The sequence below is a fragment of the Brassica rapa genome, chromosome A01, assembly GCF_000309985.2.
Source record: "Brassica rapa cultivar Chiifu-401-42 chromosome A01, CAAS_Brap_v3.01, whole genome shotgun sequence".
NCBI lineage: Eukaryota > Viridiplantae > Streptophyta > Magnoliopsida > Brassicales > Brassicaceae > Brassica > Brassica rapa.
In genome coordinates this window covers 11,399,503-11,414,941 of record NC_024795.2, presented here as the reverse complement: position 1 = coordinate 11,414,941, position 15,439 = coordinate 11,399,503, and the positions used below count along the sequence as shown (strand labels likewise).

The 15,439-nt window shown below is 30.6% G+C and overlaps 1 protein-coding gene, 1 long non-coding RNA gene and 1 pseudogene across 3 annotated transcripts; 1 reads left to right on the top strand and 2 right to left on the bottom strand.

The window, feature by feature from the left end:
• Positions 1-54: 54 nt before the first annotated feature.
• Positions 55-3,737, bottom strand: LOC103870386 (annotated as a pseudogene).
• A 4,977-nt stretch (positions 3,738-8,714) lies between these two features.
• Positions 8,715-13,765, top strand: LOC103870375 (putative cytochrome P450 71A28). 2 transcript variants are annotated; one of them, XM_018656856.2, is made up of 4 exons: positions 8,715-9,154; positions 9,486-9,983; positions 10,124-10,405; positions 10,507-13,765. In XM_018656856.2, exons 1-4 carry the CDS (start codon positions 8,768-8,770, stop codon positions 10,849-10,851), a joined length of 1,512 nt encoding a protein of 503 aa, XP_018512372.1. In that variant the 5' UTR covers positions 8,715-8,767; the 3' UTR covers positions 10,852-13,765. The 2 variants fall into 2 exon arrangements, with proteins under 2 accessions (XP_018512372.1, XP_033145088.1); XM_033289197.1 differs by having other exon boundaries at positions 9,486-10,019.
• Positions 11,030-15,430, bottom strand: LOC117133080. The gene is made up of 2 exons (XR_004456923.1): positions 14,711-15,430; positions 11,030-11,921 (listed from the first exon to the last, which is right to left on the bottom strand). It is a non-coding gene; the product is annotated as an uncharacterized LOC117133080 (long non-coding RNA).
• Positions 15,431-15,439: the final 9 nt, after the last annotated feature.

Sequence of the window (15,439 nt, the reverse complement as noted above, 5' to 3'; positions counted from 1 at the left end):
CAACGAGTTGATTGGTTGGACTTTATCTACCTACTTTAGTTTTATTTTTTTTTAAATCATTAAACTTTATCAATTATGCTTTAGTTTTACTTTTCAAAATTAAAGCCTACATCAAATTTCTATTAATTTTTACCAATCATGTTTTAGCTTTATTTTTAAAGCTACAACAAAAAAAAATAAAGCAAATATTTTTCTTATGTATTTTAGTTTAAAAAAAACCTACATCTTTCATTTATAAGCTGTAGAAACTATAGAATAAAAAATATCTATAATATAAAATAAATAAGATAATCATGATTAAAAACATCTATAAATATTTTACACTAATTTTGGGTGGTTTTAAATTATTAAAATATTTTAAATAATATAAATATTATTTACATATCACATTTTAAATAACAGTAAACTTTGATAATTTTTAAAATAATATAAATCATTTTAAGTGATAAAAATAATAATTATTTTATATATACATCACATATTTTATTTTAAAATATCTGCAGCCTATCGCTTACATCTACAACAAATTTAACTACAACAAAAGTCTTTGTAAAAATAATCTACAGTAACAACTTTACAGTTACACCCAATTTATCTACAGCTAAACTTTTACAGCTAAAATTCTACAGCCACAGTCGAACCAATCATCACCTATATTTAACAAAAAAAAAACGTAGACCAAGTAATATACATCATATTGGCCACCAATAGACAAGCAAACACCATGTTGTACAGGAGATATTTTATTTTAATAAGCTGAAAATTCTTCATTTGCTTATGTATTGCTTAGGTAACACAGGGCGGGCTAATTCATGTATCATAAAGCTATCAGAGTTTTTTTTTTTTTTTTTTTTTTTTGTAACACAGCTATCAGAGTTTATCAAATACTTTTTAATACATTTTTATGTCACGCACAGAGGCATAAATTGGGTCAACTTGAGGTAAGGAAAAGTTGAAAACTAAAAGTAAATTTATACTATAATATATTCATTCGATTTAAAATTTATTTTAAATAAACTAAAATTATTATATCTTATTATCATTATCATTATTCCAATTTGGAATTGCTTTTTAATTCTTAATAATCTTTTGAATCAAATTATATATATATACAGAAAACAATTATTTGAACAGAAAAAAATTATTTGAAGAGAATTATAAAAATACTTTTATTGAATTTAAATTGTTGTATAGTTTTCATTTTTTCTTAATAAACTTTTCAATTTGTAATTAACAAAAATAACTGTATGATAAAAAAGTATATGTATTTAATTAGCCAAAATTATCCCACTTTTAATATATATATATATATATATATATATATATATATATTTTTTTTTTTTGAGATTATATAAAATATTTCTGTATATATGCTTTCAACGTATTTTCACGTAATATATATATATATATATTATCCACTAGAATTTTGAATATATTTTTTAAAAATAAATTGTAACTAATTTAAATCAAAATATATTTTATAATTTATATTCTAAATTTTTTAATCCAATAATAAATTCTTACTCTATATAGAAGCAGTTAGGTGTTGGAAATCATGTTTAGATCTATTAATCAGTCTAAAAAGAATAATAAGATTTATTGTCCAAATGGTTGAGACTTGAGTCTATTGGTGAATAATCGCCGGGTGTGGTGTTTAGATGATTTATTGACAGGTACTTTAGAGCCCTAGACGGCTGGACTAATAAATAACTCAAAACATTTTCAGTTGCTTAAGTTTATATTAACCAGATGAAATTGAAAAGTTGTATATTTTTGATATAAATACATATTTAGAATAAATATAATCATAATGAAATTCTATACTAAAACTCAAATTCTAGTGGCATATTTCGTAATATACCACATAAAATAATGTTTGAAACAGTGGTTCTGTTTTAATAAAATAGTTCTTTTTAATTAATTTTTTATATAGAACTTGGAAATTCATAATAGCTGGATCAAATTTGTGTAAATTAATTAAACTATTTTCAAAAGTGATAAGATGCTGTTTTCGACTATTTCTCATAAGACCAGTTCCATTTTCACACAAACAAAAAGACAGAGAATAAGAAAGTGACTAGTAACATGAATAGGAAACGAAAGTGGAAATGGAAAAATGAAACAGGAAATGAAATATATGAAAAAGTGTGATTTAAACTTTTTTGGGGAAAAATGGAGTTATGGAAGAACTGTATTTTGTTGAACTTCAAGCTAATGAAATGAGGAACACCACAAATGAACTGAAAATATAAGGATACTATTTCTTACAAACTCAGAAGGAAAAAAGTAGTCCAATGCATTTAAAAATAAATATCAAGCTGAGAACATTTTATTCCATACGTTAATGTAGCACGAATGCTACAAATCTATGCTTCTTGTGTATCCGGTAGTGACTGAGAGAACTGCTGCTGAGGCAGTGGTTTAACCTGCGAACGTTGTGGTGGTGGCTGCGGTTGCGCTCGAGGCTGCTGCTTCCGCGGTGAATATTGTTGATATTCATGTGATGGATATTGAGGCGGCATATATATTGGTACTAGACCGTTGCTTGTCCCACTAACTACACCTTGTTGAACAGCCACATAACTAGAGGTCACCTGAACCGGATCCGAGGAGGAGTTTGAATGAGGTTTGACCGGTAGATACATAATATATGGTTGGGATGTTGTAACCGTTGCAACTCTAATTTGTTCTGCAAGAAACCTATACGTGAAGCTCACGACACCTTTCTTCCCGTAAGGACCGGTCAAAGCGTGCGTCTCCAACTTCATACCGTTAGCATCACCACTGGCTGATGATGAAGGCGGATTTGAGCTTAATAGTTGTTGAATCGGAAGCCTGACAGATCCGATTTCCTTATCACCAAGTAAAGGTCTGTGGCTCATCAACTCAACGAGGAGCATCAAACGCCCTTCTTGACCTAATTTTTCATCGATTAAAAACTTAATCTTCTGGTTCCACTTAGGGTTTGTATTGGCGGAGAAAGCTACAGGTGTATTGATCCTATCCTTAACTTTCCTATCCATACAGATTGCAACTGAAGCATATACATCCATGGCCAAGAAGGCGTTGACATCTTCGATGTTTTTGGCTAATTTGATCACAATCTCTAGGATTAGTTTAGTCGTGACGGTTTGATCCGAATGTGGATAAACTGGTCGACCAAATCGATGGAGAATGATCCTGAGACGCCAGAGGATACAAATCCTTAACCGGTACTGGTTTAAGCCGGTACAAGAGGCTCAACCTTGCGTTGGTACATCCCCCTTCTGTGACTTTGATAGGGCAAGTCAACGACTTCATTTTATTGACGTTACCGTTTGCAAACGATGGAAGCGGATCTGAGGCGAAAAGCTCACAAACCGAGACGTTGACGTCTCCTAAATAAAGGTCATCCTTCCCTTCGAGCCAATAACTAAATAACTCGACCTTGAGAGTTAAAAGGCCTTCACGGGCTGCTTCTTCGTTGACGGTTAACTTAATCGTGTGGTTCCACGTCGGATTTGGACCACCATCATAGTCGATGGGTGTTTTGGCCGCTTGTTTCTTGTCGTCGTTAATTGAAACGACTGCGTATACGTCCATCTCGTCCGTGGCATCAACATGGCTGAGGCCACTGGCTGATACAACTTTGAGCTCAAGAGTTGGGTTCTCTATGGCTCTTTGCAAATGTGAGGAAGCCATTTTTTAGAAAGTCTCGTATTTTACTATTGTAACAAACGTAAAGTAAGACAAAGATATACACAAGTTTGCGTGTGGTGTGGACAATATATAATGTTACAAAATTATAGAAATATAACGCACTTTGTCCATGTTGTAGGGTACATATGTATAATCACGCTAAAAAGTCTTCTTGATCACGAACTTACAACGTTTATATTGTGTAATTTTTCTAAAAACAACAAGATTTTATGACCTCCTCAAATATGATTTCAAAATAAAATAATTATCGATCAACATAAGAAAGTTTATGCTATAATCATATGATATCGGTTTTTACTTTATAGATAGACGATCAACGTAATAAACTATTAACAAAACATCTTTATGAGTATTGAAATAGTTTCTTTATCGGTTTTTACTTTATAGATAGACGATGAATTAAAATAGTATGCGTACTCTATATCTAAACTATCTTCCCAGAGAAATATGTCTACCTCGAGTGGTGTCCCACTAGCACAATTCAACGAGTCCATACATCACTTAAAGACAACTTCTATTAATTAGGGAATCCTAGAGTAATTAGGATTACCTATATATGTTAGTTAGATAAACATAGAATATATTCGGATAAGGCCTTTGTTAAGCCGACATTAGCTTTGTATATATAAAGTTGTATGTTCCTCTTATCAATCAAAGTTAACGGTTTACAATATCATCTCTACTTTACATGGTATTAAAGCAATAAAATCCTGAAACCTAATTTTTTCGTTTTCTCTATCCGAAGTTCGGAATCAGAAAGCTAATCAATGGCGGACGAGATAACTTCCTCCGCAAGTAAGTCTTTGTGACAGGATAAACTGGTTATCCTTTTGGTTTAGTTATTTAATCTCTTTGGTTTAGTCCTTTAATAATTGGTTTAGCCTTATGGGTTTAGCCCTTTGGTTTAGTAAACACTATATGTAATCCATTTCTCATTTACGGGAGAATCAATCAAACACTAAAACAATCTCTTAAACCCTAACTCTCTCTATCATCATGTTTATCATCATCCACCATTGAATCTCTGTTCTTCGGGTTGACCCTTCTTCCTTCGTGGTCGTCCTCTAGACTTTGATTTACCGGTTCTCGAGCTTGCGGTGAGCTTCTGGATCGGATCTATTGGTTACATTTATACCTACTGTCTCAGTCTTCAACAACTTCCACTCCATAAAAGAGGAGACGTAATCAAAATATCATTCACATAGTTCGGATCAACAATGTACAAAACTTTGAATTATTGAGATTCTATATATACTGAAAGAAAGATAATTTCAATGGTACTATTTTACCATTCCATTTTAGAGAAGTGTTATGTCTTATAAAATATTCAAAAAGAAAAACGATAATTAAAACAAACAAACCTTTCTTTATTTTTATATTTTATAGGATACTATTATTGAATGATACAAAAAATAACAAAGGGTTTCGTTAGAAACTTTCAAATTAGAGGAACCACTGTAATTGAAATTCAAGGTGAAAGAACTGAGGTCAACCCGTTATTTTGATGGTTCGTTGTTGCGTGACTTTTTGAATGGAAGGTATGGTCTACGAAACCATGTAAGAATAACTTTTATGCTTTTTATTATGAAATCTACCCAAGACCATATTCTAGATTTAGATTAATTCAAACTTAATATTTTCTAGAGAAGAAGAAAGATACTAACCTCGATCCACGCTTAATTTGATTTGGATTCACCAATCGATTTCTTCTTCCCTTATTCCTTTATATATAGCAGGTGATCTTTGATGTAGAAGATCACAAACTCTCTCTTTTATAATTTTTTTTCTAGTGTGTGTTTATTTGTCATTGTTGTTGTTACCAACACAAAAGAACTTACACATAACCAACCACCATCACAAATGTATATATAGATGTTATTGTACCTTTATGATTGCATATTTTCATTGTGTCTTTATGATCACACACTTTTACTTGTGTCATCATTTCTCATTTGTGTCATTTCGCTTAATGGACACAAACTTATGTTATATGTGAGCAACATATACACAGGGGTGGACCCAGTAAGGCCCAACTGGGGTCACCTGACACGCAAATGTGGTCAAATAAATAAAACTGTATGACATTTGCTAAAGAATCTGTAGCAGAATTGGTTCCTCTCAACCCTTTGAAACCCCAAAAACCAAGGTTCAAAGCCCTAATATCACCCATTTTTCTTATATTTTGAAAAATCATATGTATACATATATATGTGACTCCACTAAAATTACTTTTTGGGTCCGCTGCTACATATACAAATGGTTATAGAAGACTATATATTTAAATAAGGTAAGGGAAGACTATACAAATGGTCACATCCAAATTCTAATGACATTAATCAAAACGGATCCATGACGGTGTCATCTTGTGCTTCTTCTTCTTCTTCTTCCGTTGAGATACATTCCTCGTATGCTTTCAAGCGACATACAATATCTTCGAAACTCGTGGTTGTTCAAGTCTAGTAGTTGCTCGAGCAAAGCAACTATGTCAATAAACTTATTGTGTGGTAACCCTTGCAGAAATTTCTTCACAAGCTTTGCTTCATTCAACTTTTCACCCAACGCGGCGGATTTTGATGATATATCTGATAACTTGCCCACAAAGTCATCAATTTTATCGGTTTCTTTCATCTTTAGAAAAGCCGCTCGAACTCAGTTATGAGGGTTTGCATCCTTGCCTCTCGAACCCTATCAGCTCCTACATGACAGGTCTCTGATACCAATTGTTGGGATTGTTAAATCCATGTCCAACTCTATATTGTTTGATTAGTACGATATTGGCCACTTTGGGCTTTAGGCAAGCCCGCATGAATTTACTTTTAGTTTCCTTCACAAAAGATCTCGTACTAATTAGAGTTGGACATATATTTATATATTAGACACTCTTTGTCTAATTCTCCAATGTGAGACTTAGTTTGATATATCACATTCTTTCCCTCAAACTAAGGACTACACTCATCTTGTGTCCCACAACTGACTTCCAGGATCTTTTGACTTGATCTCTGCCACACACACCTCTCATTCCTAACTCGAAGGAACCCATTCTTCTCTCGAAGGGTATTTTGGTCTTCTTTCAGATTTCTCGTCAACCTGGCTCTGATACCAAATATAAGTCTAAAGATTGTATGAACTCAATATAAAGAAACTTTTTTTTATTAGCTTAAGAAACACTCACAAAACTTAAGCACCCAAACTCAATCTCTAAACTCACATGATCTATACAACACTCTTGAATCTTATTATATAGAGACAATATGTCCTAAACTCATTAGGACTAACTATCCTAATCCTAACTCTATTAGGATTGGTGTAACTTAACTCCTAAGTTAACTTTATATTTATCTCCAACAAGAAGTGAGGTCAGCCCGTTATTTTGATGATTTGTTGTTGCGTGATTTTTGAATGGAGGGTAAGGACCCTATAATCTACGAAACCACAGTTGGAAGAGGCTGCTTGTGAGTTGCATGATCGGCTTCATAGAGGAAGAAAGTCTTTATATACGAAGAACTAGTGGCTTTTCCGCACTACGCGCGGAGCGGTTGTTTATTGTGTTTATAAATATTTTGTTTATGTTGTACATTTTTTTACTTTGGAGGTTAGTATTGGTGCTTAGTTTTTCATGAAATCAGCAGCCAATATTTTTCTATACACGATGATGTTAAGTTCGTTATATATATATTGTTTTAATTGTGCGATTTTTATTTTACAGTTATGTTATATATATATATATATGAGATTCAGTCGAAATTTAAATAATGTGTATTAGGCTTAGTATTGAAGATAATGTCTATTAGGTTTAGTAGTGTGAAGATATATTGGAAGGAAATGGTGAATTGTATGTTATAGCCTCAGCATTTGAAGTTATGAAAAAGTAATGTTTTGCTTAGACACTTAACTTTGTTTTACGTTTGAAATGTTTTGTTTTTTTATTATTGTTATGAAAAAAGTAATGGTGGGAATGAAAAATATATATTTTTGGGAATAAAATATTTTTAAAAAAAATATTTTGTATTAAAATTTAACAATTGTAGAAAGCAATACAGAAATTAAACTGAAATTTAAACATAATAAACCCCATATTAATTTTGTGTAATCATGAATTAAAGATTACTTTTCCTACATACCGGTCAACTTATGTTTGTACGAAACTATTGATTAATGCAAGAAAAATGAAAATTGTGTTTCCAGAACCTCAGAAGACGCACCACCGTCGTGTTTGAGCAACAGTCTGCTCTCAAGTTGGCAAGAAGAACATAGGAAGACAACATATCTGAAGGCATCCGCCGGATTGCTTAAGCTATAAGATATCTCAATGGTGTAGATTTTCATCACTCCAAAACACTTATTTATAGCTCGACCTTGGATCTGTTACAAACGCCGCTTGTTAATGAGAATAAATGAGACGAAGTGGGAAGAAATGTGGGGTGAAGCTTAATGATTGAATTAAAGGTTGATTTTAAGTGAAAGCGAAGACGCTACAGGAAAACACAGTCGAGGATGATGGAAGGTGACGGCGTCGATCAGCTGAAGATGGCACACCTAACTCTAAATACAAACATGCCGCATATATTAAAGTATGGACCAATAAATAAATAGAAAGGCCCAATAAATAATCAGAAAATCCAACTAATTTGCAAGCCAAAAACACCAAAGAATAAAGAAAAAAAAATCCATGAATTAGAAGAAAAAAAAGAAGCTCTCTATTTGCTCGACACGTGTCGCAAAATAGAGATATGAGGGATGATGTGGTGCATTATAGAGAGTTTCTATTCGACTTTATTATTATATATAGATTATCTCATAAATACCCGGTTTAGTTGATTAATAAATTTAAAGTTAACATAAATAAAAAATGAAAAGGGAAGAATTTCAAAAAATGTGTCTTTTTGTGAATTCTTTTTATATTTAATATTAATTATATAATTAAACTATGTCAGTATTATACTATTATATGGTGTATATAGTCTTTGATACCCCTTACCAATAATGCTGCTAATAAACTGTAAGAACAATTGGGGGAAAGTCTCCATATAAGTTGCTATATGAGAGTATTTGATTCTGACAGCAAGAAATGGAAATGATATCAATCTCTCTGTGCTTCGCCACTATCTTAGCATTTCTCTTCCTAAAACAAATACTCAAACGAGCCACCACCTCTAACCGTAACCTACCACCGTCTCCGCGGCGACTCCCAGTGATCGGGAACCTCCACCAACTCAGCCTCCATCCTCACCGTTCACTCCGTAACCTCAGCCACCGTTATGGACCGCTCATGCTACTTCACTTCGGTCGCGTCCCTATCCTTGTAGTTTCGTCAGCTGACATAGCTCACGATGTCATGAAAACACACGATCTGAAGTTTGCAAACCGCCCGAAAACAAAAGCAGTCGATATAATTATGAACGGAGGGCGTGATATAGCTTTTTCCTCCTATGGCGAATACTGGAGACAGATGAAGGTATGATTATTGTATATATTAGTTTATTGTTCTTATGATAATCTTGAACCAAACCTCAACTAATCTAGAGAACCAGATACTTTTTGCCAGCTAATGTTTGAATCTTGCTTGAATTTGTATATGATTATAAAATGTTGTTATCGAGATCTACGTACCTATTGCACTTAATTAAATATAATATTCAACAACGTGTTAGGTGAGTAAGAGTTATATAATCGATTATATGGTTATATTATGTTGTTAACTTTTTCTCTTTATGTTTAATTAAGACTATTTTTTATATAAATAACGAAACTTCTTTTTTTGGAAAAAAAAATGCATTTGGGTGAAGAGCTTATGCAGTATTCATCTCCTCAGCAAGAAAATGGTTAGGTCCTTTGAGAATATAAGAGAAGAGGAGATTGTCGCAATGATGGAGAAGCTTGAGAAAGCTAGATCATCTTCTTTGCCGGTAAATCTGAGTGAATCTCTCCTGAATATGACAAACAATGTGATATGTAGAATTGCCATGGGAAGAAAATATAGCCTAGAGGAAAACCCTATGGATTTTGCGACTTTATTGAGAACAATGATGGAGCTTCTAGGCGCATTCCCATTTGGGGATTACATCAGGGGTTTGGCCTGGATAGATAAAATCCGCGGTTTGGATCGTAAAATGGAAGAAGTAAGCAGGACGTTTATGGAGTTTCTAGAAGGAGTATTGCAAGAACATGTAGATGAAGGTGAGAAGAAAGAGACATTTGATTTTGTTGATATGCTGTTACAAATTCAAAGAGACAAGACAAATGGATTCGAGCTCGATAGAAGCGACATCAGACTCATCATGTTGGTAACTAAGATAAACCAACCATCCTTTAACTTTGAAGTTTAAAACAATGTCTTTCCTAAAATAGAAATATCTAAGTAAATATATCTATAAGAAGGCATAATGTTTATTTGAATTACGATACTAAACATGTTTCTTTATAGGATATTTTCGTAGCAGGAATGATAACAACTTACACCACTCTCGATTGGGCAATGATGCGTCTTATAAGACATCCAGAGTGTATGAAAAAACTCCAAGACGAGATCCAAACATATTCGAGACATAAGTTATATGTATCGGAAGAACAAGTGGAGAGTATGAAATACCTAAAGGCTGTGATTAAAGAAGTTCTTCGACTACATCCTCCTGGCCCACTGTTAGTTCCTAGACAACTTAGCGAAGATGTCAAACTGAAAGGATATGACATTGCCGCTGGCACACAGGTAAACATCTAAACGACGAAACAAAGCAACCATCAGTTAACTATTACGAATATTATATATATATTTACATAGTATACGTACGTGGTTGTCTGGTTGAGCAGGTACTCATTAATGCATGGGCGATCCATCAAGACACCACAACATGGGGACCAGATGCAGAAGAGTTTAAGCCAGATAGACATTTGGATCAACCTTTGGATTTTTCAGGACAAGATTTCAAGTTCATTCCATTTGGATCGGGAAGAAGGCTATGCCCTGGAATAGGATTTGCTATGGCTTTAATAGAGGTGACATTGGCCAACCTTGTGAACAGGTTCAACTGGAAAGTGGAGACTAGACCCCTTGGAGATGATGATCAATACTATCTAGCTGAAGCGACCGGTATCGAAGTTTGCCGCAAGTTCCCGTTATTTGTCTTCCCATCTTTGGCTTCATCTACTCTTTAGGGTGCAATGAGAATCAATGTCTCGGCTAAAAGTAGCCACTTGGCTGACTTTTTCCCTATCAAATAAAAACTGTATTTTCCACTAAGGTGGATATTAGTTTTTCTCTTGGTTCACTTGGTAATGGTGTGCTCTTGTTAATCTGGTCAGTGTCTGATATCCCAGATTTTTTTTATCTTCTTTTTATAAATTTATCTTTGAATTTTCATTTTGATTGGTCGCAAATTTTTGGTTAATTAAGAGATTCTAGATCAAATAACTATATGGTCAATATGAAAATGTATTAACATGTGTTATATAGTTAAATCCGACAGTATAGTATTCAAAAACTAATACTTTCAAATAGAAGATAGACCTAGACCTAGACCAATTGAATTGATCCATATCAATTGAAACATGGACTAGATTTGATCAGATTAGTTTAAATTGGAATGGGTTGTTGGTCTCCTATTTGTAACAGCTTGGTTTTCTATTTATAACAGGTCGGTTTTTGGAACTAGGTTACCCAATTCTGACGTCTGATTCTCTATTTTGACAATAACAATTTGAGTATAATGTTAACTGCATACACATGTTACGTGATATATCTCGTTATGTTAACAGTTTAATTCGCTTAGTTAAAATTACATTTGGATTATATTAATATTCTTTATGTATGTGATTACGTAATGATTGATAATTGATATAGGTGATAATTTTTTTGGGGGTTAAATTATTCTCATTCACATAATTTTTTCTTTTTGTCAAATTGTCATATCATTAAAACCCCATTATAGGCTAACGAGATTACAAGTACGTTCATAAAGCACAATATCCATCAAAACTACAAGCCAGACAAAAAAGAAATCTAAAGGCCAAGATCCAATTTACTAATCTGAAACCGCCTAACCGCCTTCAAGCTATGTGTTTGAAGTCACACGTCAAGACATCTGAAGCTCTTTTCCACACTTCATCCTATGCTTTTTGCATGGATCTGCAAGTTTGCATTGTCCAACACGCCGACACGCGCCTCCATGTGTGATGGAGATCCGGTATTGCAACATCGCCGGTAAATCCATTACTTCCATGCCCGACTTTGATGAACAAAAAAAGCTTAAAAAATACAAGAATTTCAAATAATAAAAACAATATGAATCTAAAGCACTTTTCATTACATATGAATCTAACAATATGATTTCAAAATGGAAGCTATTTCTTTCAAAAAAAATTATCAATAATAAATTTAGTAAAAAAAATTGCCAAACAACTAAAAGAATCAGTTTATTATAAGAAATAAATATTTGAAAGATCAACATAAAATTAAGTAACAAAAATAATCTTAAAAATATAAAGATTTCAAATAATAAAGACAATGTAAATCTAAATCACTTTTTCATTACATATGAATCTAAATAACATATGATTTCAAAATTGAGGATATATATATATATTATTTAAGTGTTCACATAGAATTTAAAAATATCATTATATAAAAGTTGAGGTTATAAGCTATCGAAAGCGTCTACATAAGATTTAAACGACCAATCGTAGTGTGACAAATCATTATTTAAGTTTACTATTTTAAAAATGTTAATATTACCAAAAAATGTTTATTTCAAACTAAAATATAAATCAAAATCAAATAAGGTAAATTTACAAAAATATAAATACTATATTAAGTTAACATAATGTTTAATATTTTTCGAAAATTAAAAAATAAATAATGAAAAGATTAATTAATTTAAAAATACACGACTTTTAAACAAGTATAACTATATAAATCTAAATTTAAACTCATGATTTTCAAAATTTAGGTTATATCTTGTACTATTGAAAATATTGAAAAAAACATATACTATATATAAGTTGATATTATAAATCATTGAGAATGTTCACATATTAGTTTAAAGCACCAAAAATATACCAAATCGTTTTTTAATTTGGTATTTCTAAAAATGTTAATATTACGAAATTTTTTATTCTAAATTAAAATATAAATAATTATCAAATAAGTTAAACTTACAAAATTAAAAACATCATGTACAAATATATACTATATAAAATAAAGTTTCGAAAATTAACATAAAAATAACAAACAAATATGATAGTTAATTTAAAAATGCAATACTTTCAAACAATTATAACTATATAAATCTAAAACACGTGATTTACAAAACTTAGGTTATATACTGCTGGAAATATTCAACAAAAATACGTACTATATGTAATTTGATGCAATAATTCATTGAGAATATCCACATATTATTTCAAAGCACAAAATATGTCAAATTACCATTTTAATTATTATTTTAAAATTTCAAAATTTTCAAAAATGTTTATTTCAAAATAAAAAGGAAACTACTATTCAATTTAGTGAAAAGGAAAAATTATTAAAAGAATAAATTTGATATATAAAGTAAACCGTTAAAAGACCAACATAAAATTAACTAACAACCAAAAATTCTTAAAGAATACAAGATATCCAAATAATAAAAATAATATGAATTTAAAGCACTTTTCATTACATATGAATCTAACAAAATATTATTTCAAAATGGAAGCTATTTCTTTCAAAAAAATATCAATAATAAATTTAGTAAACAAAATTGCCAAATAACTAAAATAATCAGTTTATTATAAAAAATAAATTTTTGGAAGATCAACATAAAATTAAGTAACAAAAATAATCTTAAAAATATAACGATTTCAAATAATAAAGACAATGTAAATCTAAATCACTTTTTCATTACATATGAATCTAAATAACATATGATTTCAAAATTGAGAATATATATTATTTAAGTGTTCACACAGAATTTAAAAATATCATTATAATAATATAAAAATCAGCATCTTAATTTGATAAAGTAAATAAAAAGATTATTTTATTAAAGTTAATTAACTTGATATATAAAACAAGTGTATATTTGAATTTAAAAAAAAAATTAACAAAAATAAAAATATTAAAAAAGAAATATATTTTTAAAAAAGTATTTATAAATAATCACGTATGTAAAAATAAATAAAAATCAGCACAAAATTATAAAAAGATAAATTAAAATTTGAAAAAAAATTATCTTTAAAGTTAGATTGATATTTATAGCTAATTATTGAAAACTTAATATAATAAGAGATTGACAAGAAAAAATCTAATTATGTCTGTAACCTTTAATACGATATGGACTATATGGTTTAAAAATCTGAAATAACTGAAAGTACCAATAAAAATATTTAAAGTCAGCATCTTAAGTTAATATTCTTATAAATCTTTAATTTTCTAAAAAAACAAAACAAAACGAAAATAAATAGAAAATGCTTACTTGATATATATGCTAACTCTTCATTAATTAAAGTCAGAATTATAAAATTATGTCTTAAAGCATGTCAAAACATACAAATAGCTTATAAATCAAAATAAAATAATTAATTAATATCATAATACTTAATATGATCAAATAAATATAAAGGTAAACTGAAATTTAGTATTTGTTTTTTTATTTATATTGGTCTCAGCTATAAAATATTATAAATTTATAATATGTTATATGAGTTTCTTAGAAAATAATGGTTGATTGTGATTATTTTTTTTTCCAAGCCAATTTATTATTTAACTTACATTAAGTTAAAAAGCTCTGTTAGAAATAAGTGATGGTAACAATAATTTAATTATGTAAGAAATATATTGTTAAACAGGTCATTTATCTATATTGTTCAAATCATTTATCTATGTGTTCTCAAGCTGTTTTATCGATAAATGAATAAACATAAGGGAAATTTTACTTTTACACTTTGTTTGATACCACTATTTAATTTTACCACCAATTTAGGGATATTTTCATAAATACCATTTTCATTAATGAACAAAAGACAATAGTACCATTACCTTATCTTCTCCTCAATCATCGACTCTTCCTCTCTCTTTTTGAGATCCATCTTCTCTCAGACTTACCGTCGAGATCCGCCGTCTCCGTCGAGATCCGCCATCTCTCTCTCACACAACCGGCGACGAAAACGGATTACAGAGAATCGCAATTCAAAGCCTTCAAATGTTGATTCCTGTTCAAGATTCACAACTCGTATGTCTCTAATTCTTGTATTCTTTTGTTTGTTTCGAGTAAATCTTTGATTTTGTTCTTTCTCTTATCAAAAAATCAAAAAAAATTGCTTTAGACTTCTCATTTGAACATGTCGATCTAAGAGAAACAATTTCCATAGTGAACAATATTGAGTTTTGACAACTTAAAACCCTTTATAAATCTGGGTTTCAAGTAATTTTAGGGGTTTCTCCTTTCTGTTATCCAAAAAGAGAATACGGTTAATTTGGACTTGTCATTTGAATGGTCCCTGCTAAGAGAGAGATTTTTCGATAGTGAACATTGTATATTAAGGAATTATAACCCTTTATAAATATGGGTTTTAGGATATTGTTGATAATACAACTCAACGATTTACAAGATTTTATAAAAGATGTTTTTTAACAAGAGTTCATCGCATATGTCTATAGGGCAACATATAAATGTGTGAACTAAAGAAGTCTTGTATTGTGTTATTCTATATTATTTGTAAGACTGTTGTCGAAATACACGAACCCTATGCTTGGATAAGGTATGTT

What these genes read in the sequence shown, in the direction of transcription:
- LOC103870375 (XM_033289197.1), top strand. Translation starts at nt 8,768, where the DNA reads ATGGAAATGATATCAATCTCTCTGTGCTTCGCCACTATCTTAGCATTT. An exon ending in AACCATCCTTTAACTTTGAA is followed by an intron (nt 10,020 to 10,123) that starts GTTTAAAACAAT and finishes GTTTCTTTATAG; the next exon opens with GATATTTTCGTAGCAGGAAT. An exon ending in ACATTGCCGCTGGCACACAG is followed by an intron (nt 10,406 to 10,506) that starts GTAAACATCTAA and finishes CTGGTTGAGCAG; the next exon opens with GTACTCATTAATGCATGGGC.